Source organism: Ranitomeya imitator, chromosome 9 (genome assembly GCF_032444005.1).
Source record: "Ranitomeya imitator isolate aRanImi1 chromosome 9, aRanImi1.pri, whole genome shotgun sequence".
In the NCBI taxonomy this organism is placed as follows: domain Eukaryota; kingdom Metazoa; phylum Chordata; class Amphibia; order Anura; family Dendrobatidae; genus Ranitomeya; species Ranitomeya imitator.
In genome coordinates, this window is record NC_091290.1 from 137,383,259 (window position 1) to 137,409,036 (window position 25,778).

Below are 25,778 nucleotides of genomic sequence, written 5' to 3' on the forward strand. Positions count from 1 at the left end.
TGAAAACTCGCAGACATGTCAGTATTTTATCAGCGGCATGGACAAAATGCATTCCACACATATGTACAAGAACACTGATGATACACGGATGACATCTGTGTGTCATCAGTGTGATGTGGCGCCCCAGGGTCCTGGTCGTCACAGTGGCATTGCTTTCCTCCAGGGGAGAGTGATGCTACGTTCAGAGGCAAGGAAGGATAACTGTATCCAGGTACCACAAGCATGCAACACATTCACACTTCAGGCCACCAGGGGGAGCTTTTGATCCTATTTACTAGGTGATTCCATATATATATACTGTATATATATATATATATATATATATATATATATATAGTAGTCTGTAGGGAAAGTAAGTTCAGTTCCAGTCAGAGAAACAGAGAGGAAGGAAACAGAAAGATGTGCTAGAGAGAGAGATTGCTAGAAGGGAGCTTGTCGTGGAGCATCAGCTGAGGCGGAGCTGGTATGATAGGAGAATAGCTGAGCAGACATGGGGGTCTGCAGCTCCTGGCAGCAATAGGAAACTGAGAAGGAAAGAACATCAGCTAAGAAAAGTTCCAGACAGCCGTCTGAGGAGGATGGAGGGTTCACAGAGCTGTGCATGCCCTAAGAGCTGCAGCTCCCAGGAAAGAGACACATAGAAAGCAGAATACGTTGCAGTGAACATGCAAGGAAAGCAAAGCACGGGAGAGGATACCAGAAGGGGGCCAGCCCCAAGTAGGTTTCTTCCTTCTGAGGCACAGATAACCGGTAACTGGAACACCGAGGTAGTAAGGACCTCTACACCTTACTTCAGAGACCGGCAGGACAGCTAATTGCACGTTACCTGTCCGCACCTACACCCAGGAGGCACGGTGACACCCCACAGAGCCGAGTCATCTAAAAGAGCCTTTAAACAAGCTCAAGTCACCAGTCATGCGGGTCTTGTCCTATCCGACTACGGGGAACAGAGAGAAACAGCACTTCTGTGAGGACCTTACGAGAGGCTTAGCAGTAAGAGGACTACATTACTACAGTGCAAGGGACGGCTATTGATTTCCACCTGGACAAGGGGACTCTGGACTTGCCTCCAAACCGGCCGGACTCTACCTGCCCAGTGATCTGGTGCCCTGGACTGTGGCTGCTGAAACCAACAGTAAACAAGGTAAAGAAACTGCAATCCTGTGTCCTCGTTCTTCACTGCACCTCTCACCATTCTACCATCTACATACTGGGAAGCCCTGGGGATATACTTCACCTGTTGGAAGGTATACCATCTAGCTGCCATAACTTCACCCCAGCGAACCCCTTAAAGCAGCGTCGGTCACCCTGACCGAATACCACAGGTGGCGTCATGAACATAAACCTTATCCCTTTAAAGACCTTTCCCCTTTTATACGGACGTCCCAGGGCCACGGACTAGGTCAGCCACCGTGACATCCCCCTGTGAACACCGGACCCAGTATCGAGTAACCCCTTGCCCTGACGGGCGCTCCAATGGCATGTACCGGCGCCTGTTAATCAGCGGTACAGGTTGCGCTGATCCCCAGTGCTGGCTGCTGAAGACAGCTCTTATCATTGTCATTGGTCTCCCTGAGATGACAGTGATGGGAGTTGTATTCAGCACCCGCTGTGTACATCCTGTGTAAAATTAAGAATTAAATAAAAAAACAGAGTGGGCTCCCGCATAATTTTCATAACCAGTAGAGGGAAAGCTCACGGCTGGGAAATGATGTTAATAATTTGGGAAAGTGGACAATATCCTAAAAGGTTCCCAGGCTTTTAATAACAGCTCACAGCCTATTTGCTTAGCCTTTACTGGTGAACTTATGGGGACCACAGAAAAAAATTTAACAAAATTCAAATTCAAACCAGCAAAGGTTAAACCCTATTACCTCACTTGCCACCACCACAGGGCAAGTGGGAAGAGTGAGGCTAAGCACCAGATTTGGCGCATCTTATGAACGCATCATTTCTGGGGTGTCAAAGGGCTGATATTGGTAGCATGGGAGGGGTGCAATATCTCTGGCCCCTTCCCAGTGTATGAATATCAACCCACAGCTGTCTGTTTAGCCTTTGCTGGTTTGAATTTATAAGGGGACCCTACATCATTTGTTTTCTGGGGTCCCCTTGTAAAATCGCCAGTAAGCTAAGCAAACAGTTGTGAGCTGTTATTAATAACCTGGGAATTTTATGTGATATTGCCCCCTTTTCCAGAATATCAGACCCCAGCTATCCGCTTTCCCTCTGCTGGTTATAAAAATTACGTGGGAGTGCATGCTATTTTTTTCTTTCATTATACGAGAACTCCCATCATTTTCGCCTGGTAGCACTGATCTCAGGAAGACTAAGTGAAAATGATGAGCTCTGCCTTAAAGCAGCCGGCTTCTGGGATCAGTGCAAACTGTACTGCTTTTCCTAGGTGCGGGTACGTGGATGTCAAACAGATACACAGATGTCACATGGATGTCACATACGTGCATACAGATGGCACAAGGACACGGACCACTGATCTCACTAACATTGGTTTTTCCTGTACAGGAATCACCAGGACGTGTGAAGGATGCCTTAGCTGGAGTAACAATGCAGCTTCAAGCAGTGGCTGAATATTTACGTTCCTAGGTACAATGGGTTCTCCTATTTTGCTAATAGAAATTTGTAACCATTCATTTAGGAAGTTAGAATCTCTGAGAACATTTGGTCTTTCAGTGGTTACAACTGGTCTCTTTCTCCTTTTGATTACCTACACTGAAATGTTTTTGACTGTTACTTGTTTGGGGTTCAGAGCTTTCCCCAAGCATCTTTCTTCTCAAATGGCCCAAACTCTATACTTTTGTGCATATCAAGTTAATCAACTCTTATCTGATTTCATGATTGTATGCCTTTTAATGCCAGCTCAGGCGACTACATGATGACTGAGACTTCAGGCAGTAGTTCGCTGCTACCACTTGTTGATATCCTGTTGAGTCTTCGGGCAAACCCATCTCTACTACCGCTGAAATCAGCTACTGTTTATATCAAGGTACTTATCTACCAACCCTGGTGCTGTCTGCACACTTGGCTCTGCTATTTCAAGGTGCCTGTTTGCCCATCTATCTTAGCTATTCTGAGGTGTCTGCAAACTCCACTCCGCTTCACCAAGTAGCCCGTTTGCCAATCCATATCTGCTTTTTCCAAGGGTTGTCCGGACACCTGGCTCAACTATATCAAGACCCTGAAATCCATACTACATATCCAGTTCCGCACTTCTTTGTGTGCCGTCCAGCATACCCAGCTCTGCTGTTCCATGTACAGATTACCTTAACCAACTCCACTGCATCAACTCCTCTAGAAGTTGATGCTCACCATGATCTATAGCTTGGGAAATACACTTCACTAGGTGAACCATAACACTGACTTTTGGTCTTTGGGACCAGTGGGATACACTGATAATATCAAGGTATTTATGAACTCCTGTTGATGCCATGACCTCCAAGAGTCTTCCCCATCCTTCTACCATCATGACCAAAAATGGATGTTTCAAATGCTAGGAGTCGTAGTGCCATGCTACCATCACTCATCTGTAAAAGTGATGCCATGTGTATGCAAATGGACCTATGCATGGTCGTTAGGAACTTCGATCATGTGAAGAGAAGAGAGCAGCTCTTCATAATTGAACTCGGTAGAGTCTTTTTTTTTAACCAGTGGTCATGTCTTAAATTGTTCACAGGACTCTTAAGAAATATTTGTGGACTGTGATCAGTACATAGTGTTACCACAATGCCAAATAGAACTTTGCTCCCCAGTACTCCCCAGACAGTACATTAAGTAAAATACAATAGTCGACAGATATTGCTTCAACCATCGTCTTGAATCTACATTCGGGAAGCTGTCGGCAGAGCGGTATTTTATCCATTTCCTTTTATCACAGAATATTCGAGCTATACCATTATCACATTCTCCTTGTTTGAAATACCTTTCTTTTCATTTCCAAGGGAGCAATAGGACAATTGAAATTCTTTTTTGCTTGATTTTCCCTCTGATGATGTAAAATTAGCTCCATTTATATTCAAGAACGATATCTCAATAACAACAAAGCCAGAGCCTTGTGATTTCTTCTGTTGTCCGCGGGAGAAGTCAGTATCATTTGCCGATTCATTTCAGACACAACAGGAAGTCTTGTTTCTAAAGCTACCTGGGTTTATCTATGATGAGGAAGACTGAAGCCAAAAATAATCTCTTGAGAAAAAATCTGAAGGTACGGGAAAAAAAAAGAAATGAAGCTTTGTGATTAGCTTCTTCTGTATGGAATTAGACTGGCCCACAAGGAGAACCTACAATGGGACCAGGTAATGAAGCAAAAGCAGGGCCTGGCCACAGCAGGGTCCATCAAGTTTAGCAGATGCTGTGGTTGATAACTTTTCGATTTTGTTTAAAACTCCTTTTTTTTGGTCATGCTTATGCTTACTATGGTTTGAGACTGTACCCTAGGAATAGTTCCTTATTTGGGACTACTACTCAAATCCAATGTGAAGTCTTCTATGACTAAAAAGATAAAGGAGCACTCTGTAGGTTTTGCTATATCATGGTTCAGTTATCTAAGAACCTCAGGGGCGGTCCACCTCAGGAGCCGTTCACCTCAGGGGCGGTTCATCCCCGGGGTGGTCCATCTCAGAAGCAGTTCACCTCAGGGGTGGTCCATCTCAGGAGCAGTTCACCTCAGAGGCGGACCATCTCAGTAGCAGTTCACTTCAGGGACAGTTCATCTCAGTGTGAAGGAGAAAATGGCTAATGAAATCAATTATTAAACCTTATATAAGTCAGTTCAGATATGGTGTAGCAAGATGGAGTCTATTTCCTTATCTGCAGCACACTGGAAGGAATCTAGAATGCAGGGGTGAAGACACTGGACACTGGACATTGGACTGAATACCATATATGGAAGTGAAGTTGGAAACGAAGTTGGAATGAACCAATCATAGAGTGACACTAACTATTCAGAAGTTGTGCGACCCCCATTTCCTGTTTCTAGTATCTTCCTTTGTTCTAAAAATAAAGTTCAGTTGTGCACCATCTTTGACTGAGAGAGGAGTGTGTATCTGTCTCTGTGTATCTGATACATTCTTAGCCTCTAAGCTAGTACTCAGCTTATATTTAGTCAGGTACAAGCAATCATATAGATCTCACTTTAAGAGATCACCCTCACATCAGGAGCTGTTCACCTCAGGCGCGGTCCATCTCAGGAGCAGTTCACATCAGGGGCGGTCCATCTCAGGAGCAGTTCACCTCAGAGGCAGACCATTTCAGGAGCAGTTCACCTCAGGGATGGTCTATCTCAGGAGCTGTTCACCTCAAATGCGGTCCATCTCAGAAGCAGGTCACCTCAGGGGTGGTCCACCTCAGGAACAGTTCACCTCAGAGGCGGTCCATCTCAGTAGCAGTTCACTTCAGGGACAATTCATATCAGGAGCTGTTCGCCTCAGGTGCGGTCCATCTCAGGAGCAGTTCACATCAGGGGCGGTCCATCTCAGGAGCAGTTCACCTCAGAGGCAGACCATTTCAGGAACAGTTCACCTCAGGGATGGTCCATCTCAGGAGCTGTTCACCTCAAGGGCGTTCCATCTCAGGAGCAGTTCACCTCAGGGATGGTCCATCTCAGGAGCTGTTCACCTCAAGGGCGTTCCATCTCAGGAGCAGTTCACCTCAGGGATGGTCCATTTCATGAGCTGTTCACCTCAGGTGCTAACCATCTCAGGAGCAGTTCACATCAGGGGCGGTCCATCTCAGGAGTTCACCTCAGAGGCAGACCATTTCAGGAGCAGTTCACCTCGGGGCGGATCATCTCAGGAGCAGTTCACCTCAGGGGCAGTTCATCTCAGGAGCAGTTTGCCTCAGGGCCGGACCATCTCATGAGCAGTTCACCTCAGTGACGGTACTTAAGACAGGTGTGTCTTTGGTTACTTAGAGCATGACTGGAGTACAGGAATCTTTATTGACATGAACCTACACAGTTGTGTAGCTAAAGGAGGTACAAAAATATCCACCCCTCCTAGTTACTGGTGCATAAGGGATGTCAAGGAACCATTTCCCCCATAAAAAGGCATTTACAAAAATGCTACATAGCAAAATAGGGACACTGCTATGGTATTGCAAGGGGGTCAATAAGAGTCAAGTTGCACCATCGACCCGACCTATGATGGGGTTAGTAATTTGTTACATGTGTATGGACTGAATCCCTATATCATATACTTTATACCATGGCAGATTCAGAATGCAAATTTGTCTTAATGAATCTCAATAACTGTGAGATTATCAACAAGTGAAACCTTAGCCTACGCTAAGTATTAATTGTTTATATAGCAATCATTAAAATTGAGTTGGTTTCTAAACTTTTTTGGTGTTCTGAACTTTTTCTTTAAGTTTTCAACAGCTTTATTTTTTAGGCTTCTGACATTTGTTGTAGTTAAATTATGAGTCAGAGCTGCCATATTGATTTCTTCACGAGGTTAGAATGAAATATTATCTATAAAAGCCTAGATGAGGAGATGATAACAATGCATGGAGGAAAAATGGCACAGAAAATACTTTGGCTCATGTGGGTAACCAACTGTTAAAAAAAAGTCTTATCTTTAATTATTTTATGATTGTCATGTTCAAAATGTATATTTTCAGTACACCCTCATCCAGTGGCCATTGTGCCTGATCTGCTTTTAATGGTAACCTGTCATCAATAAATAGGCTTCCAAACTACCTCCACTTTGCTATCAAATTTGACAAATGACATTGTGCTGAAACAGAACTTTGAAGGCCCTATTACCAAATTTGGTTGGAAAAATCAGACTGATTGGCCCATGTCCAGTCTTGATTGACATGCCAAAGGCTGAGTACATCATCACAAAACCAAAATAGCCTATTTACAGTGATGCATTAACTATATATTGTGCATGTGACATACTCCATTAGAAGGAATTGATTCCTGTGTCAGGATCTTCAGTTAAAAGCACAATTTATTTTGTAAGTATTTTTAAATAGCAACCCTTATGTAGAGATATCTACAAACGCGTCTCAGACTGGCATCTTTAAGCATTACCTACAGGGATAAGGAAAAGCTAATGTATATATATTTTTGGACTCCAAATAATATTCCTCTCACAGCAGGTGGTATGGTTGCTATATAGACGACCTTTTTCTGATAGGGGATGGTTCTATAGATTTGGCAGAAGAATTGGTGCTATATATTAATTGTAATAATATGAATCTGCAATTTACCTTCAACATTCAGAAGTTTTATACTGCCATATTATTTCTTTGATCATTTTATACATTCATCATAGGTATGTACTGCTAGGAATGGGGACCAGCCATTCTAACTTCTCTGGTCTTCAGTGGCACTCATTAAAAAGAGAGATGATCCTATGGTAGAGATAAAAAATAGACCACCACCTTGGATCTTTTTATGACCTTCAGGCCAATTCCCCATCCATTTTTTTTTACAAAATTGCAGATTCAAGGGCGTAACTCTAATGGCTGCATGCCCTGGTTACTTTGGTCCACTTTTGAGAAGACCAAGACCAGTAATGGTTGGGTCCAGTGTTGGAGCTTGAATTTTCTCCACTGTGTAGATCCCATAGAAAGGCGTCTTGGCACCTAGTAGGGAAGATGATGGTACCAGCCAGGGTTTTCTACTTTCAAAGGAGACATGGTCCACATTTGTCCTTGTTGGATGGAATATCTGTAGCGCCGTCAATAACAGCAACGCTTCAAATCACATAACCGATACCATATCAATGCAGCACCCGTCCACTTTGCTCAACTATTTACAGACATTTTGTATTACTATTATTTTTTTCATCTTCATCCTCACGGTGAGTCTCATCCAGGTTTACAGTAATTGCCTATTTCCACGCTCAGCTATTTATTTTCTCCACTTACAATCGTCTCCAGCTGACTTTGCCAGTAATCTGTCTCGGTACCTGGAGATGAGCGGAGGATTAAACCCCCTTGCAAACATTTTGTACATTTCCAACAGTGGAACCTCAGCAGGGGGCAAGGGTGGGAAGATAAATTCCGGGGAAGGGAAGAGGGATTGTATTTATAGCCATGTACAAATCTTGTGTATTTCATGTGTGGCAGAGGAAAGCACGGGTTTTATGTCTCATTTTCTGCACTTTGAAGGATTATACTGTATTTTATGTGCCTGTATGTCGCAGCAATATGGGTAATAGATGGTATAGTTCATATGTTTTAACTACTATTATTAACATTTATAAATCTCTGTGCTGTGAATAACAATAATTGTTTTCCATTTGCATTATACCTAGCGAATTACAGAATGTGAGAGCACTTTTGGACAATAATCAGCAGCATATTGTTTCTAGAGAGCAACAGGTGTAATACCCTAGCACTTTACAAGTCTATATATCATGGAAAACATGGCAGGGAAGTAAAATACCTCTCAGCAAGAAAAAGAAATTAGAACTTAGAAAAGTAAAAACGTTTATGAAAGTTATTAAATAGTGTAACTATGCTGTAAAACTTTGCCTTCGAACTTCCATAATTCATTCACTATTGAAGGTCAGTATAAAGCTAGATAGAGTAGATCCCAGTCTAATTAATGAAAAAAAAACCCAGTAACAACAAAATATCAAGTAATCCCCTCTGCGGGTTTAATCTTTAATTCTCAGTTGTCTCTGAGCTAGTGGCTGTTATGAAGTCTCCCATACAAAGCACACACTGATATGAAGGATGTCTCGGTCTCTATGTAGCACATGTTCAGAATCAGCTGCAGCCTGGCGGACACTATATTGCATTAATAAGCAGGGTAGCTGTGAATCCAGCTCTAGGTGAGAAAAACATTTACTAGAATGCAACTGTATTGTCGTTCTTGGTGTGATCCTAACCGTCTCTTCTATACAGACTACAAAAGTCACCCTTAATATAATCCCACAGTGAATGAAGAAGTCAGTAGGTGGGTGGGGAGAGTAGGTGGGCGGTCTCTGAGCTAGTGGTGGAGAAACTAGCTGCTATTAAGACTCCTACGCACAGCACACACAAAAATTAGGGATTCCTGAGTTTCTGTCTGTAAGTAGCACATGTTCAGAGGCAGCTGCAGCATGGAGAACACTATATAGCATTAATGAGCAGTGTAGCTGCGAATCAAGCTCTAGGTGAGATAAACACTTAATAGAAAGCAGCTATACTGTCTTTCTCTGTGTGATCCGATCGATCTCTTCTTCATAGACTACAAAACTCAGCAGAAATAAAGTCCCACAGCGAATGATGAGTTCAGGAGTTGGATGGGGAGAAAAGTGTCTCTGAGCTAGTGGTGGAGAAACTAGCTGCTCTGGTGTCTCCCATACACAGCACTCACAGACATGAGGGCTTCCTGCTTTTCTGTCCATAAGTGGCACATGTTAAGAATCAGCTGCAGCATGGAGAACACACTATGGCATTAATGAGCAGTGTAGCTGTTAATTCAGCTCTCGATGAGATAAACACTTACTACAAAGTAGCTGTACTGTCTTTCTCGGTGTGATCCTAACCATCTCTCGTCCATAGACTACAAAAGTCAGCCATAATATAATCCCACAGTGAATTGTGACTTCTGGAGGTGGGGAGAAAAAAACCGTGTCGTAGCATCTAACAATGTTCTGTACTCTTTTGATGGTTATGTTCACCTGAATTAATCATGTTTTTGTTAAAAAAAGAAAAAAAATACAATTTATTCGATCACACATAGAAATTTTGAAGTCTCCAGAGAAGGTCAACAGTCAGAATATAGAAGAAGAAAACCACAGAAGTAACAAAGGAAAAAACAATTAATTTTTTTTTATCTATTCCAAAGGAACGCTCCTGTAATCCTTAGATGACCGCCACCATCTGTTATTTGGAGCACATTAAATTATCATCTCAAGTTTTAGAAGCCTGATCAGCTTTTGACTTTTTAGACCACAGTCGTCTTGTTAATGAGAATCATTCGTTAAGAGGTCGGAATCATTATTTACAAGAGAGATGAGCTGGTCGAAAGAATGACAATGTAACCTGTGATGGTGATTTCATGTTAATCAAATACTTTCATCCTCTTCTTTTTATGACTTTAGACTATCAGTTTTTTTGTAATTGTGGTGTTTGTGTCTCTGTCCAAGGTCATGAAGAATAAACCTGACGTTTTATTATGTTATTATGTAATTAGAAAATCAGTTATATAAAGGGCTTGTATAAAAGTAATAAAAAAATATCAATTTAAGAAAAAAAAAACCTGCCGTTTTTTTCCATGGGCTGTGACATATATTGCAGAATATTCATACTATAATACTGCCCCTATTTACAAGAGTATAACTACCATAATACTGCCACCTATGTACAATAATACAACTACAATAATACTGCTCTTATGTACAAGAAGATAACTACTATAATACTGCTCCTATGTGCAAGAATATAACTACTATAAAACTGCTCCTATGTACAAGAATATAACTACTATAATACTGCTCCTATGTACAAGAATATAACTACTATAATACTGCTCCTATGTACAAGAATATAACTACTATAATACTGCTCCTATGTACAAGAATATAACTACTATAATACTGCTCCTATGTACAAGAATATAACTACTATAATACTGCCCCTTATTTACAAGAATATAACTACTATAATACTGCTCCTATGTACAAGAATATAACTACTATAATAGAGCCCCTATGTATAAGAATATAACTACTATAATACTGCTCCTATGTACAAGAGTATAACTACTATAATACTGCTCCTATGTACAAGAATATAACTACTATAATACTGCTCTTATGTACAAGAATATAACTACTATAATGCTGCTCCTATGTACAAGAATATAACTACTATAATACTGCTCCTATGTCCAAGAATATAACTACTATAATACTTCTCTTATGTACAAGAATATAACTACTATAATGCTGCTCCTATGTACAAGAATATAACTACTATAATACTGACGTATGTACAAAAATATAACTACTATAATACTGTCCCCTATGTACAAGAATATAACTACTATAATAGAGCCCCTATGTATAAGAATATAACTACTATAATACTGCTCCTATGTACAAGAGTATAACTACTATAATACTGCTCCTATGTACAAGAATATAAATACTATAATACTGCTCCTATATATAAGAATATAACTACTATAATACTGCCCCTATGTACAAAAATATAACTGCTATAATACTGCCCCTATGTACAAGAATATAACTACTATAATACTGCCTCTATATACAAGAATATAACTACTATAATACTGCTCCTATGTACAAGAGTATAACTACTGTAATACTGCCCCTATGTACAAGAATATAACTACTATAATACTGCCCTATGTACAAGAATATAACTACTATAATATTGCTCCTATATACAAGAATATAAATGTAATATTTCTGCCCCCTGTGTAAAACAATATAACTACTATAATACTGCCCCTATGTACAAGAATATAACTACTATATTTCTGCCCCCTGTGTATAAGAATATAACTACAATAATACTGCCTATATGTACAAGAATATAACTACTATAATACTGCTTCTATGTACAAGAATATAACTACTATAATACTGCTATATAAATGCTATATTTCTGCCCCCTATGTACAAGAATATAACTACTATAATAGTGCCCCTATGTACAAGAATATAACTACGATAATACTGTCCCTATAAACAAGAATATAACTACTATATTTCTGCCCCCCTATGTACAAGAATATAAGTATATAATACTGCTCCTATGTACAAGAGTATAACTACTGTAATACTGCCCCTATGTACAAGAATATAACTACTGTAATACTGTCCCCTATGTACAAGAATATAACTACTATAATACTGTCCCTATATACAAGAGTATAACTACTATAATACTGCCCCTATGTACAAGAATATAAGTATATAATACTACTCCTATATACAAGAATATAACTACTGTAATACTGCCCCTATGTACAAGAATTTAACTACTGTAATACTGTCCCCTATGTACAAGAATATAACTACTGTAATACTGTCCCCTATGTACAAGTATATAACTACTATAATACTGCTCCTATGTACAAGAATATAACTACTATAATACTGCTGCTATGTGCAAGAATATAACTACTATAATACTGCTTCTATGTACAAGCTTATAACTACTATATTTCTGCCCCCCTATGTACAAGAATATAACTTCTATAATACTGCCCCTATGTACAAGAATATAACTACTATAATACTGCTCCCTATGTACAAGAATATAACTACTATAATACTGCCCCTATATACAAGAATATAACTACTATAATACTGCTCCTATGTACAAGAATATAACTACTATAATACTGCTCCTATGTACAAGAATTTAACTACTATAATACTGCCCCTATGTACAAGAATATAACTACTATAATACTGCTCCTATGTACAAGAATATAACTGCTATATTTCTGCCCTCTATGTACAAGAATATATCTACTATAATACTGCCCCTATGTACAAGAATATAACTACTATAATACTGCCCCTATATACAAGAATATAACTACTATAATACTGCCCCCTGTGTACAAGAATATAACTACTATAATACTGCCCCCTGTGTACAAGAATATAACTACTATAATACTGCCCTATGTACAAGAATATAACTACTATAATACTGTCCCCTACGTACAAGAATATAACTACTATAATACTGCCCCTATGTACAAGAATATAAGTATATAATACTGCTGATATGTATAAGAATATAACTACGATAATACTACCCTATGTACAAGATTTTAACTACTATAATACTTCCCCTATGTACAAGAATATAAGTATATAATACTGCTCCTATGTACAAGAGTATAACTACTGTAATACTGCCCCTATGTACAAGAATATAACCACTATAATACTGCTCCTATGTACAAGAATATAACTACTATAATACTGCTCCTATGTACAAGAATATAACTGCTATAATCCTGCCCCTATGTATAGGAATATAACTACTATAATACTGCTGATATGTATAAGAATATAACTACTATAATACTGCCCTATGTACAAGAATATAACTACTATAATTCTGTCCCTATGTACAAGAATATAACTACTATAATACTGCTCCTATGTACAAGAATATAAATGCTATATTTCTGCCCCCTATGTACAAGAATATAACTACTATAATACTGCCTCTATGTACAAGAATATAACTACTATAATACTGCCCCTATGTGCAAGAATATAACTACTGTAATACTGCTCCTATGTACAAGAATATAACTACTATAATACTGCTGCTATGTGCAAGAATATAACTACTATAATACTGCTTCTATGTACAAGCATATAACTACTATATTTCTGCCCCCCTATGTACAAGAATATAATTACTATAATAGTGCCCTATGTACAAGAATATAACTACTATAATCCTGCTCCTATGTGCAAGAATATAACTTCTATAATACTGCCCCTATGTACAAGAATATAACTACTATAATACTGCTCCCTATGTACAAGAATATAACTACTATAATACTGCTCCTATGTACAAGAATATAACTTCTATAATACTGCCCCTATGTACAAGAATATAACTACTATAATACTGCTCCCTATGTACAAGAATATAACTACTATAATACTGCTCCTATGTACAAGAATATAACTCCTATAATACTGTCCCTATGTACAAGAATATAACTACTATAATACTGCCCCTATGTACAAGAATATAACTACTATAATACTGCCCCTATGTACAAGAATATAACTTCTATAATACTGTCCCTATGTACAAGAATATAACTACTATAATACTGCTCCCTATGTACAAGAATATAACTACTATAATACTGCTCCCTATGTACAAGAATATAACTACTATAATACTTCCCCTATGTACAAGAATATAAGTATATAATACTGCTCCTATGTACAAGAGTATAACTACTGTAATACTGCCCCTATGTACAAGAATATAACCACTATAATACTGCTCCTATGTACAAGAATATAACTACTATAATACTGCTCCTATGTACAAGAATATAACTGCTATAATCCTGCCTCTATGTATAGGAATATAACTACTATAATACTGCTGATATGTATAAGAATATAACTACTATAATACTGCCCTATGTACAAGAATATAACTACTATAATTCTGCCCCTATGTACAAGAATATAACTACTATAATACTGCTCCTATGTACAAGAATATAAATGCTATATTTCTGCCCCCTATGTACAAGAATATAACTACTATAATACTGCCCTATGTACAAGAATATAACTACTATAATTCTGCCTCTATGTACAAGAATATAACTACTATAATACTGCCCCTATGTGCAAGAATATAACTACTGTAATACTGCTCCTATGTACAAGAATATAACTACTATAATACTGCCCCTATGTGCAAGAATATAACTACTATAATACTGCTCCTATGAGCAAGAATATAACTACTATAATACTGCTCCTATGTACAAGAATATAACTACTATAATACTGCCCCTATGTACAAGAATATAACTAGTATAATACTGCTCCTATGAGCAAGAATATAACTACTATAATACTGCTCCTATGTACAAGAATATAAGTATATAATACTGCTCCTATGTACAAGAATATAACTACTATAATACTGCTCCTATGTACAAGAATATAACTTCTATACTACTGCCCCTATGTACAAGAATATAACTACTATAATACTGCTTCCTATGTACAAGAATATAACTACTATAATACTGCTCCTATGTATAAGAATATAACTACTATAATACTGCTCCTATGTACAAGAATATAACTTCTATAATACTGTCCCTATGTACAAGAATATAACTACTATAATACTGTCCCTATGTACAAGAATATAACTACTATAATACTGCTCCTATGTACAAGAATATAACTACTATAATACTGCTCCTATGTACAAGAATATACGGTAACTACTATAATACTGCTCCTATGTACAAGAATATAACTACTATAATGCTGCCCCCTATGTACAAGAATATAACTACTATAATGCTGCCTCCTATGTACAAGAATATAACTACTATAACACTGCCCCTATGTACAAGAATATAACTACTATAATACTGCTCCTATGTACAAGAATATAAGTATATAATACTGCTCCTATGTACAAGAATATAAGTATATAATACTGCTCCTATGTACAAGAATATAGCTACTATAATACTGCTCCTATGTGCAAGAATATAACTACTATAATACTGCCCCTATGTACAAGAATATAACTGCTATAATACTGCCCCTATGTACAAGAATATAACTGCTATAATACTGCTCCTATGTACAAGAATATAACTACTATAATTCTGCTCCCTATGTACAAGAATATAACTACTATAATACTGTCCCTATGTACAAGAATGTAACTACCATAATACTCCTCCTATGTACAAGAATATAACTACTATAATACTGCTCCTATGTACAAGAATATAACTACTATAATACTGCTCCTATGTACAAGAATATAACTACTATAATACTGCTCCTATGTACAAGAATATAACTACTATAATGCTGCCCCCATGTACAGGAATATAACTACTATAATACTGCTCCTATGTACAAGAATATATCTACTATAATACTGCTCCTATGTATAAGAATATAACTACTATAATACTGCTCCTATGTACAAGAATATAACTACTATAATAATGTCCCTATGTACAAGAATATAACTACTATAATACTGCTCCCTATGTACAGGAATATAACTACTATAATACTGCTCTTATGTACAAGAATATAACTACTATAATACTGCCCCCTATGTACAAGAATATAACTACTATAATACTGCTCCTATGTACAAGAATATAACTACTATAATACTGCTCCTATGTACAAGAATATAACTACTATAATGCTGCCCCCTATGTACAAGACATCTATTTCTCAGATCTCATCTTGCACCTGCACAGAAACAATCAGAGCCTCAGTGTTCAGTCACTTAAGGAGCTGTTCTGTGTAAAACATTAGCTGGTAAATTGGGGCAGAAATAATCATATTGTAAACAAGTCTTCTATGAAGAAAGCCACAATCGATTAAAGCCAGTCGGGGGCTTTCTTATTCTGCTGTAGTTGGAGTTTTCAGGCGGTGGAATCTTCTTTCCTGGAGAAATCTCCGTGCCTACTCTGCGGGCATCACATCTCCCGCAGGGGAATAGGACTGACGTCTCCTTGATGTTTCCATTGTAATCTGGGAAGTAATGTTTGAAGTAGCTGAGCTTGCAGATTTTTTATGGTTGCCAAGTGTGAACTCTTTCCAAATTATACCTATTTCTCAAACAGCACAAATACTAAGAAAGCCCCATGTGGGCACATCGCAGAGCCTCCTCTGCAGAAGAACTTGTGCCCTTCAGTCATAGCGGCCGTAGTTTCTGCTCTTTGGCATCCCATTCTCGTTGTCACATTATGGACGGTCCTGACTATCCCAAAATTAGCATACGGTCACTGCTTGTTCCAAAAACAACATTCTGCTCCTCAACAGCGTTCCCTCAAAACTGGGCAATCTGGAAAGGAGAGAGTTAAATCAGCCTAATAATGGTGTCTGTGACCACAATTATAGATATTCCTGTCTTCAGAGTGTGGTATCTTTTAACTCCATTATTTCCAGAGTGCAGGGGTTAGAGTAAATGGTGCTTGTCTCCTGAAAGACTCTGTGCTGCTTGAACATTCGTTGGCATTTTTTCTGTCAGATTCAAGTCATTTGCTGAAATCCTGTATAACATTACCTCTGTCACATTCAGCCCTGCTATCACTAGGGGTAGGAGCCGTGTCTGTGGCCGGGTACGTTGGGGGCCCCAAGGGCCCTTCTTCTCCCTGTATTATACATGGCACACACATTAATACTCATTACTGATATGTTCTTGTCTTCCAGACGCTGATCGCACCCCAGTATGAGCTGATCGTGGAGGCCAAGGACATGGCCGGCCTGGATGTGGGATTAATAGGAACGGCCACTGCCACAATTGTCATCGATGATAAGAATGACCACCCACCCGAATTTACCAAAAAAGAAGTAAGTGCACGTCTCATTCTTGATTTTTCTGTTTATTAAACATTACACAATAAAGTCGACCTGTTATTGGCTACAGCTGAAAAAAGTGAAGGTTCTGGAGTGGCCATCTCAGTCTCCTGACCTCAAGATCATTGAGCCACTCTGGGGATATCTCAAGAGTGCAGTTCATGCTAGACAGCACAGGAATTTACAGGAACTAGAGGCTTTTTGCCAAGAAAAGTGGGCAGATTTACCATCAGAGAAAATAAAGAACCTCATTCACAACTACCACAAAAGACTGCAAGCTGTCATTGATGTTAGAGGGGGCAATAACAGTATTAAGAAATGGTATGTGAACCTTTGATCAGGGTCATTTGGATGTTTTGGGTTGTCATTATGATTTACAAAAGAGAAAACACAGTAGTTTGACAATAAATGGCTTCACCCAACCACTAACCATGAGTGGAAAAAAACTTTTGGTGTTATCATTCATATTCTTTGGAAAAAGGCCATGAAAGCAAAAATTCTGCCGGGGTATGTAAACTTTTGAGCACAACTGCTGATACTTGGTAGATATTAGATAAATATTTGATATTTTTCTGCTCCATATACTCGAGAACGAACTAATCCTCTGCAGTCTGCAATGATCGCGATCGATGTGGATTACAGATTGTACAGTGTTGCCTCACCAGTAACAATGTGCTCGCGGCGGCACACGTGTATTACCGGGCCACCAGTGCAGTCATGTTCCAGATAACTGGATGCTGTTTTCATAGATACTAAATGATCGCTGCCGCTCGGGTCTATAAAACATCCAATAAAAATAAATACAAATAAACTAAAAAAAATGTCTGGAGTGTATGCCTCAGCTCATTCTCCTGCCTTGGAGCCAGACTGAGAGACGTTCCTTGGCTCGGCCGAGGTTATGAACTACAGAAAGGAATATTGAATTGCACAAGACACAACTACTTTTCACCGGAGACAAAATGGTACAAGGCCTTAATAAAGAAATCTGGGCTCAGGAGCTGCCCTGGAGCTGTGGTTTCGCAGATATAAATCACGGCTACCGCTATGAGCCTGACTCCGGATTAATCACCATCCTTTGATTTGTGTAATCTGCTTGGTCGGCTGCGGGTGAAGTCTTTGTCTACTGCTTCATTGTTAGCTTTCTTTTTGGAGGTATGGAAACCTTCCCTTTTTTTTCTTGCTGAAATTCTAGATATTAAAGAATTTTTGATAAGCCATTCCCTAAACACCCCCCCCCCCCAAACATCTCTCACCAGAAATCACAATTTTGTCCCTCTAGCGCAGTCTACTCTCGCTTCTCCCAGCTCTGGTCCCGCTCACTCGATTCTTTCCAATCACTTAGTTCGGCTTTCGGTCGCTCAGCTCTTCAATCGACTCCTCATTCGGATTTGGTCACTTTTAATGGCGGCTATAAGTCAACTCCGCTGGAACACACTGCCATCTTGTTACAGGTCCAGGTGTCGACTTTTCACTGTCCTCTTGTGCCTTTTATAATTGCTAACTGCGACACAACTATCACCTGACCTGGTGTCTCCTCCACACTCTTTCCCTCTGGAACCATGCTTTTTGTTGTACAGTTCCTGCAATTCTTTCTAGTTTCTCTTGCCCTACAATCTTTGGCCAGTAGATGCTGGTGCTCACTTGCAGACTCTATTCATTAACTGTGGAAATCTCCCATTTATCTCCTTACAGTATGAAGCCAAATTGTCAACAAAGGCCAAAGATGGATGAGTCAGCCATGAGCATGGGCTGCTTAATATTACCAAGAGAAAAACCAGTGCTTTGCCCACTCTGCGCTTTTCTTCCCCTTCCCTAATTCAGCTGTTGTTGACTGTTTTGCTTGTAATAAGAGGATATTCTTGAAAACAGTGGGGTGCTATAAGTTAGAAACCCGTCTAGCAGTTACTTTGGCATTTCCGAACCATATACCATATACAGCTTTGGCAAAAATTAAGAGTCTACCACATCAAAACCCTATTATGGGCAGACCAATCTCCAGACCTGAACCCCATTGAAAACCTCTGGAATGTAATCAAGAGGATGATAGATAGTCTAGGGCTAGGGTTAGGGCTAGGGTTATGGTTCGGGTTAGGGCTACAGTTAGGGTTGGGACTAAAGTTAGGTTTAGGGTTGGGGCTAATGTTAAGGTACCGTCACACTAAGCGACGCTGCAGCGATACCGACAACGATCCGGATTGCTGCAGCGTCGCTGTTTGGTCGCTGGAGAGCTGTCACACAGACAGCTCTCCAGCGACCAACGATCCCGAGGTCCCCGGTAACCAGGGTAAACATCGGGTAACTAAGCGCAGGGCCGCGCTTAGTAACCCGATGTTTACCCTGGTTACCATCGTTAAAGTAAAAAAAACAAACGCTACATACTTACCTACCGCTGTCTGTCCCCGGCGCTTTGCTTCTCTGCTCTGGCTGTGAGCGCCGGGCAGCCGGAAAGCAGAGCGGTGACGTCACCGCTGTGCTTTCCGGCCGCTGTGCTCACAGCCAGAGCAGAGAAGCAAAGCGCCGGGGACAGACAGCGGTAGGTAAGTATGTAGCGTTTGTTTTTTTTACTTTAACGATGGTAACCAGGGTAAACATCGGGTTACTAAGCGCGGCCCTGCGCTTAGTTACCCGATGTTTACCCTGGTTACCAGCGAAGACATCGCTGAATCGGTGTCACACACACCGATTCAGCGATGTCTACGGGGAGTCCAGCGACGAAACAAAGTTCTGGACTTTCTTTCCCGACCAGCGACAGCACAGCAGGGGCCTGATCGCTGCTGCCTGTCACACTGGATGATATCGCTAGCCAGGACGCTGCAACGTCGCGGATCGCTAGCGATATCGTCTAGTGTGACGGTACCTTTAGGGTTAGAGTTGGGGCTAAAGTTAGGGTTTGGATTACATTTACAGTTGGGATTAAGGTTAGGGGTGTGTCAGGGTTAGGGGTGTGGTTAGGGTTATGGTTGAGATTAGTGTTAGGGGTGTGTTTGGGTTAGGGTTTCAGTTAGAATAGGGAGTTTCCACTGTTTAGGCACATCAAGGGCTCTCCAAACGCGACATGGCATCCGATCTCAATTCCAGACAATTCTGCGTTGAAAAAGTAAAACAGTGCTCCTTCCCTTCCGAGCTCTCCCGTGCGCCCAAATAAGGGTTTACCCCAACATATTGGGTATCAGCGTACTAAGGACAAATTGGACAACAACTTTTGCAGTCCAATTTCTCTTGTTACCCTTGGGAAAATAAATATTTGGGGGGCTAAAAAACCCTTTTTGTGGGAAAAATGATTTTTTATTTTCACGGCTCTGTAGTGAAACACTTGGGGGTTCAAAGTTCTCACAACACATCTAGATAAGTTCCTTGGGGGGGTCTAGTTTCCAATATGGCGTCACTTGTGGGGGGTTTCTACTGTTTAGGTACGTCAGGGGCTCTGCAAATGCAATGTGACGCCTGCAGACCAATCAATCTAAGTCTGCATTCCAAACGGCGCTCCTTCCCTTCCGAGCTCTGCCATGCGCCGAAACGGTGATTCCCCCCCCCCCCACATATGGGGCATCAGCGTACTCAAGACAAATTGGACAACCACATTTGGGGTCCAGTTTCTCCTGTTAGCCTTGGAAAAATACAAAACTGGGGGCTAAATAATAATTTTTGTGAAAAAAAAAAGAATTTTTTATTTTCACGGCTCTGCATTATAAACTGTAGTGAAACACTTGGGGGTTCAAAGCTCTCACAACACATCTAGATAAGTTCCTTGTCAATTCCAGTCAATTTTGCATTGAAAAGTCAAACGGCGCTCCTTCCCTTCCAAGCTCTGCCATGTGCCCAAACAGTGGTTTACCCCCACATATGGGGTGTCAGCGTACTCAGGACAAATTGCACAACAACTTTTGAGGTCCAATTTCTTCTCTTACCCTTGGGAAAATAAAAAATTGGGGGCGAAAAGATCATTTTTGTGAAAAAATATGATTTTTTATTTTTACGGCTCTGCATTATAAACTTCTGTAAAGCACTTGGTGGGTCAAAGTGCTTACCACACATCTAGATAAGTTTCTTATAGGGTCTACTTTCCAAAATGGTGTCACTTGTGGGGGGTTTCAATGTTTAGGCACATCATGGGCTCTCCAAACGCAAAATGGCGTCCCATCTCAATTCCAGTCAATTTTGCATTGAAAAGTCAAACGGTGCTCCTTCCCTTCTGAGCTCTGCCATGCGCCCAAACAGTGGTTTACCCCCACATATGGGGTATCGGCGTGCTTAGGACAAATTGTACAACAACTTTTGGGGTCCATTTTCTCCTGTTACCCTTGGTAGAATAAAACAAATTGGAGCTGAAGTAAATTTTTTGTAAAAAAAAAGTTATATGTTCATTTTTTTTTAAACATTCCAAAAATTCCTGTGAAACACCTGAAGGGTTAATAAATTTCTTGAATGTGGTTTTGAGCACCTTGAGGGGTGCAGTTTTTAGAATGGTGTCACACTTGGTTATTTTCTATCAAATAGACCCCCAAAATTACTTCAAATGTGATGTGGTCCCTAAAAAAAATGTTGTTGTAAAAACGAGAAATTGCTGGTCAACTTTTAACCCTTATAACTCCCTAACAAAAAAAATTTTGGTTCCAAAATTGTGCTGATGTAAAGTAGACATGTGGGAAATGTTACTTTTTAAGTATTTTGTGTGGCATATCTCTGTGATTTAAGGGCAGAAAAATTCAAAGTTGGAAAATTGCAAAATTTTCAAAATTTTCGCCAAATTTCCATTTTTTTCACAAGTAAACACAGGTAATATCAAAGAAATTTTACTACTATCATGAAGTACAATATGTCATGAGAAAACAGTGTCAGAATCACCAGGATCTGTTGAAGCGTTCCAGAGTTATAACCTCATAAAGGGACAGTGGTCAGAATTGTAAAAATTGGCCCGGTCATTAACGTGCAAACCACCCTTGGGGGTAAAGGGGTTAAAGTCCCAATCCCCCTAATACTCAGTTAAAGTAATAATGCTAACTGAATGTCTCCATAAAAACTAATATTGCTCATTTTGCAAAGTAAAAATGCTTACAGCATAATTACCTCCAATAGGTGACAGTAGAGTGACTTGTAGCATAATTTTCCTCCAATAGGTGGCACTAGTGATTTATAGCATAATTACCTCCAATAGGTGACAGTAGAGAGGCTTATAGCATAATTATCTCCAATAGGTGGCACTAGTGATTTGTAGCATAATTACCTCCAATAAGTCGCACTAGTGACTTATAGCATGATTATCTCCAATAGGTGGCGCTGGAGAGTCTTATAGCATAATGACCTCCAATAGGTGGCACTAAAGACTTATAGCATAACTAGATGGTGGCCCGATTCGAACGCATCGGGTATTCTAGAATATGTATGTAAGTATGTACGTCGCGCTTAGCACAGCCACGTAGTATATAGCACAGCCACATAGTATATAACACAGACAGCCACGTAGTATATAACACAGCCACGTAGTGTATAGCACAGTTACGTAGTATATAGCACAGCCCACGCAGTATATAACACAGGCCACGTAGTATATAACACTGTCCACGTAGTATATAGCAGCCAGGCAGAGTATATAACACAGCCCACATAGTAGATAACACAGGCCACGCAGTATATAACACTGCCCACATAGTATATAGCAGCCAGGCAGTATATAACACAGCCCACGTAATATACAGCACAGCCCATGTAGTATCTAACACAGGCCATGTAGTGTATAACACAGCCCATGCAGTATATAACACAGCCCACATAGTATATAGCACAACCCACGTAATATATAACACAGCCCATGCAGTATATAACACTGTCCAAGTAGTATATAGCACAGCCCACGCAGTATATAACACAGCTCACGTAGTATATAACATAGCCCACGTAGTATATAACACAGCCCACGTAATATATAACACAGCCCATGCAAAATATAACACTGCCCATGTAGTATATAGCACAGCCTATGTAGTATATAACACAGCCCACGCAGTATATAACACAGCCCACGTAGTATATAACACAGCCCACACAGTATATAACACAGCTCAAGTACTATATCGCAGTGTGGGCACCATATCCCTGTTAAAAAAATAATTAAAATAAAAAATAGTTATATACTCACCCTCGGTCGTCCACTGAAGCTGTCCCGACGCGCACGCTGCCGGCCGCGACCAATCAGCGACGAGGGATTTCCGTTACGGAAGTTGCAGACAGACAAACAGATGGAAGTGACCCGTAGCCTATTATATATATAGATTACCTCCATTAGGTGGCACTAGAGAGGCTTATAGCATAATTACCTCCAATAGGTGGCACTAGAGAGGCTTATGTTAGGGGTCGAGTTCCCGCCTCTGCACAGGGGGAATCTCGAGCCATCTCCGCTGCGGTCTCCCATTCTTCTCCTGCCACAGTGGAGCCTGCTCAGCGGAGGCGTCGGTCCCAGCGTCTCGCTCAGTCTGACACTGTGCAAAGGGTTACTGCTGCCTTTCCAGCTTCTGCCATTGTAGCCAGTACTGGTCAGCGGTGAGCAGACGTCTTTGGGACTAAGTCCTACTTTTCCCCTTCTGGGCATGCCCAGGGTAAGATCTCTCATAGGAGATCAAGGGTCACATGCTCAGGTACTGCAGCAACTCCCACTGGTCCTCTAGGAAGGTCCTGAAGTTGCTCAAGTTCTGTGGCAGCCTCCCATTGGTCCTTCTGGGAAGGTCCTGTAGTTGCTGCAGCTATGAAAGGCTCGCATGACCGCACGGCCATGCGCTAGTATCAAACTATGTTAAGTGCTTTGCGCCAGTGTGGTTTTGTGTGTATGCATTTAGGGCCCCGGCTGAAATAAGCCCCTAGAATATCTGCACCTCCGGTGAGGAGTTTTGTGTGTATGCATTCAGGGTCCCGGCTGAAATAAGCCCTAGAATACCAGCACCTCCGGTGAGGAGTTTGTGTGTGCAAGACCACTGACTGCTATCAGCTTTGCAGTTAGCTGTGTACTCCTGTGAGTCTAACAGGGCACAGTGCTTTCTTTTGTCGGCGACTCTGTGAAGTAACAGAGTTCGCTTATACCGTCATATAGTGCCATTTGCTAGCAGCAGGTTCCTCCTGCACGGTGGACCCCGGGCTGCAAACGCACCAATAACTTCATCTATTTACTCGGTGCGTTCCGCTAGCCCTATCAGCTTATAGCATAATTACCTCCAATAGGTGGCACTAGAGACTTATAGCATAATTACCTCCAATAGGTGGCACTAGAGAGGCTTATAGCATAATTACCTCCAATAGGTGGCACTAGAGAGGTTTATAGCATAATTACTTCCAATAGGTGGCACTAGAGAGGCTTATAGCATAATTACCTCAAATAGGTGGCACTAGAGAGGTTTATAGCATAATTACCTCCAATAGGTGGCACTAGAGAGGCTTATAGCCTAATTACCTCCAATAGGTGGCACTAGAGAGGCTTATAGCATAATTACCTCCAATAGGTGGCACTAGAGAGGCTTGTAGCATAATTACCCCCAATAGGTGGCACTAGAGAGGTTTATAGCATAATTACCTCCAATAGGTGGCACTAGATAGGCTTCTAGCATAATTACCTCCAATACTTGGCACTGGAGAGACTTAGTGTCACGACTCAGCTATCGGGTTACCCGGGACCAGGAGCTCCTTCCCTGTCTCTAATACTAGGGATTGCCCTAGCTTGCCCTACTCACCGGGATACTTCTGAAGGTGAAAATGCCAGGGCCACCACCCTTGCCTTATCTCCTGAATCAGCCCTCCGACTGTTCTCTTCCACCATCCAGGGAAGAGGGGCGCTGCCATGCACTGCAGTACACCAACTCGATGAATAGGCAACACATACAAGGGTGAACTGAAAATACCAGGCATACAAATATTCACTCCCATATAACAGAGGAGTGCACCTGTAGATGTAGGGGGGAAAACAAAATAAGTAGTAGGGAAGGAAATGATCACACTTACAAACCTAAGTAACAGTCTCATATAAATCCACCAAACTCCTCATATAAACACCTCTCCTCCAAGCCATGCAGCATAAGCTAGCTCTGAAAAGGGTTTCAATCAAGACCCAGATTATATAGGGGATGGGAGTGGCCGATTAACCCCTGTTCTGACAAAAAAAAAATAAACACCATTTAAAAAGAAGGAGAAGTGCTTCTTTTCAGCTCAGGAGTAGGAACAATCAGACTTTGCAGTCTTCTGGCTCCTCTCTGTTGCGGTAAGCCCGTGACACTTACAGCATAATTACATCCATTAGGTGGCGCAAGACAGACATATAGCATAACTAGGTTCAATAGGCAGCACTAGTAGACTTGCAGCATAATTACTTCCAGTAGGTGGTGCTACAGAAACTTGTAACATATGTCCCTCCAATAGGTGATCCTGGAGTTTTCTCTCTTCTGTAGGAGAGCTAATTTGCATAATTTTTCCCATCAGCACTGCCTGTGAGAGTCTCCGTAATGGCAACCAGTTTTCCAGGAGCCTAGTAATCTGTGTTGTCATGTGAAGGTGTTGGACCCTTTTATAGTGAACAAGATCTGATTGTCCTAAAAAAGAACAGATTGGGAGGATGTACTAATCTATATGCAGAGCAGGGAAAGTGATAGACCCGCCCCTGAGGAGCATTGACTTGGCGGTGATTTTCTGAGATAGAGTGACATTATTCAAACCTCTCTCGTTTTC

The 25,778-nt window shown here is 40.5% G+C and overlaps 1 protein-coding gene across 1 annotated transcript in view; it reads left to right on the forward strand.

The window, feature by feature from the left end:
* The window catches only part of CDH13 (cadherin 13), a 667,269-nt gene that overhangs the window by 524,323 nt on the left and 117,168 nt on the right, over positions 1 to 25,778 (forward strand). The window contains exon 8 of the mRNA XM_069739177.1: positions 16,929 to 17,069. Coding sequence (XP_069595278.1) covers positions 16,929 to 17,069 — 141 coding nt within the window. The remainder of the gene's footprint in view (positions 1 to 16,928; positions 17,070 to 25,778) is intronic.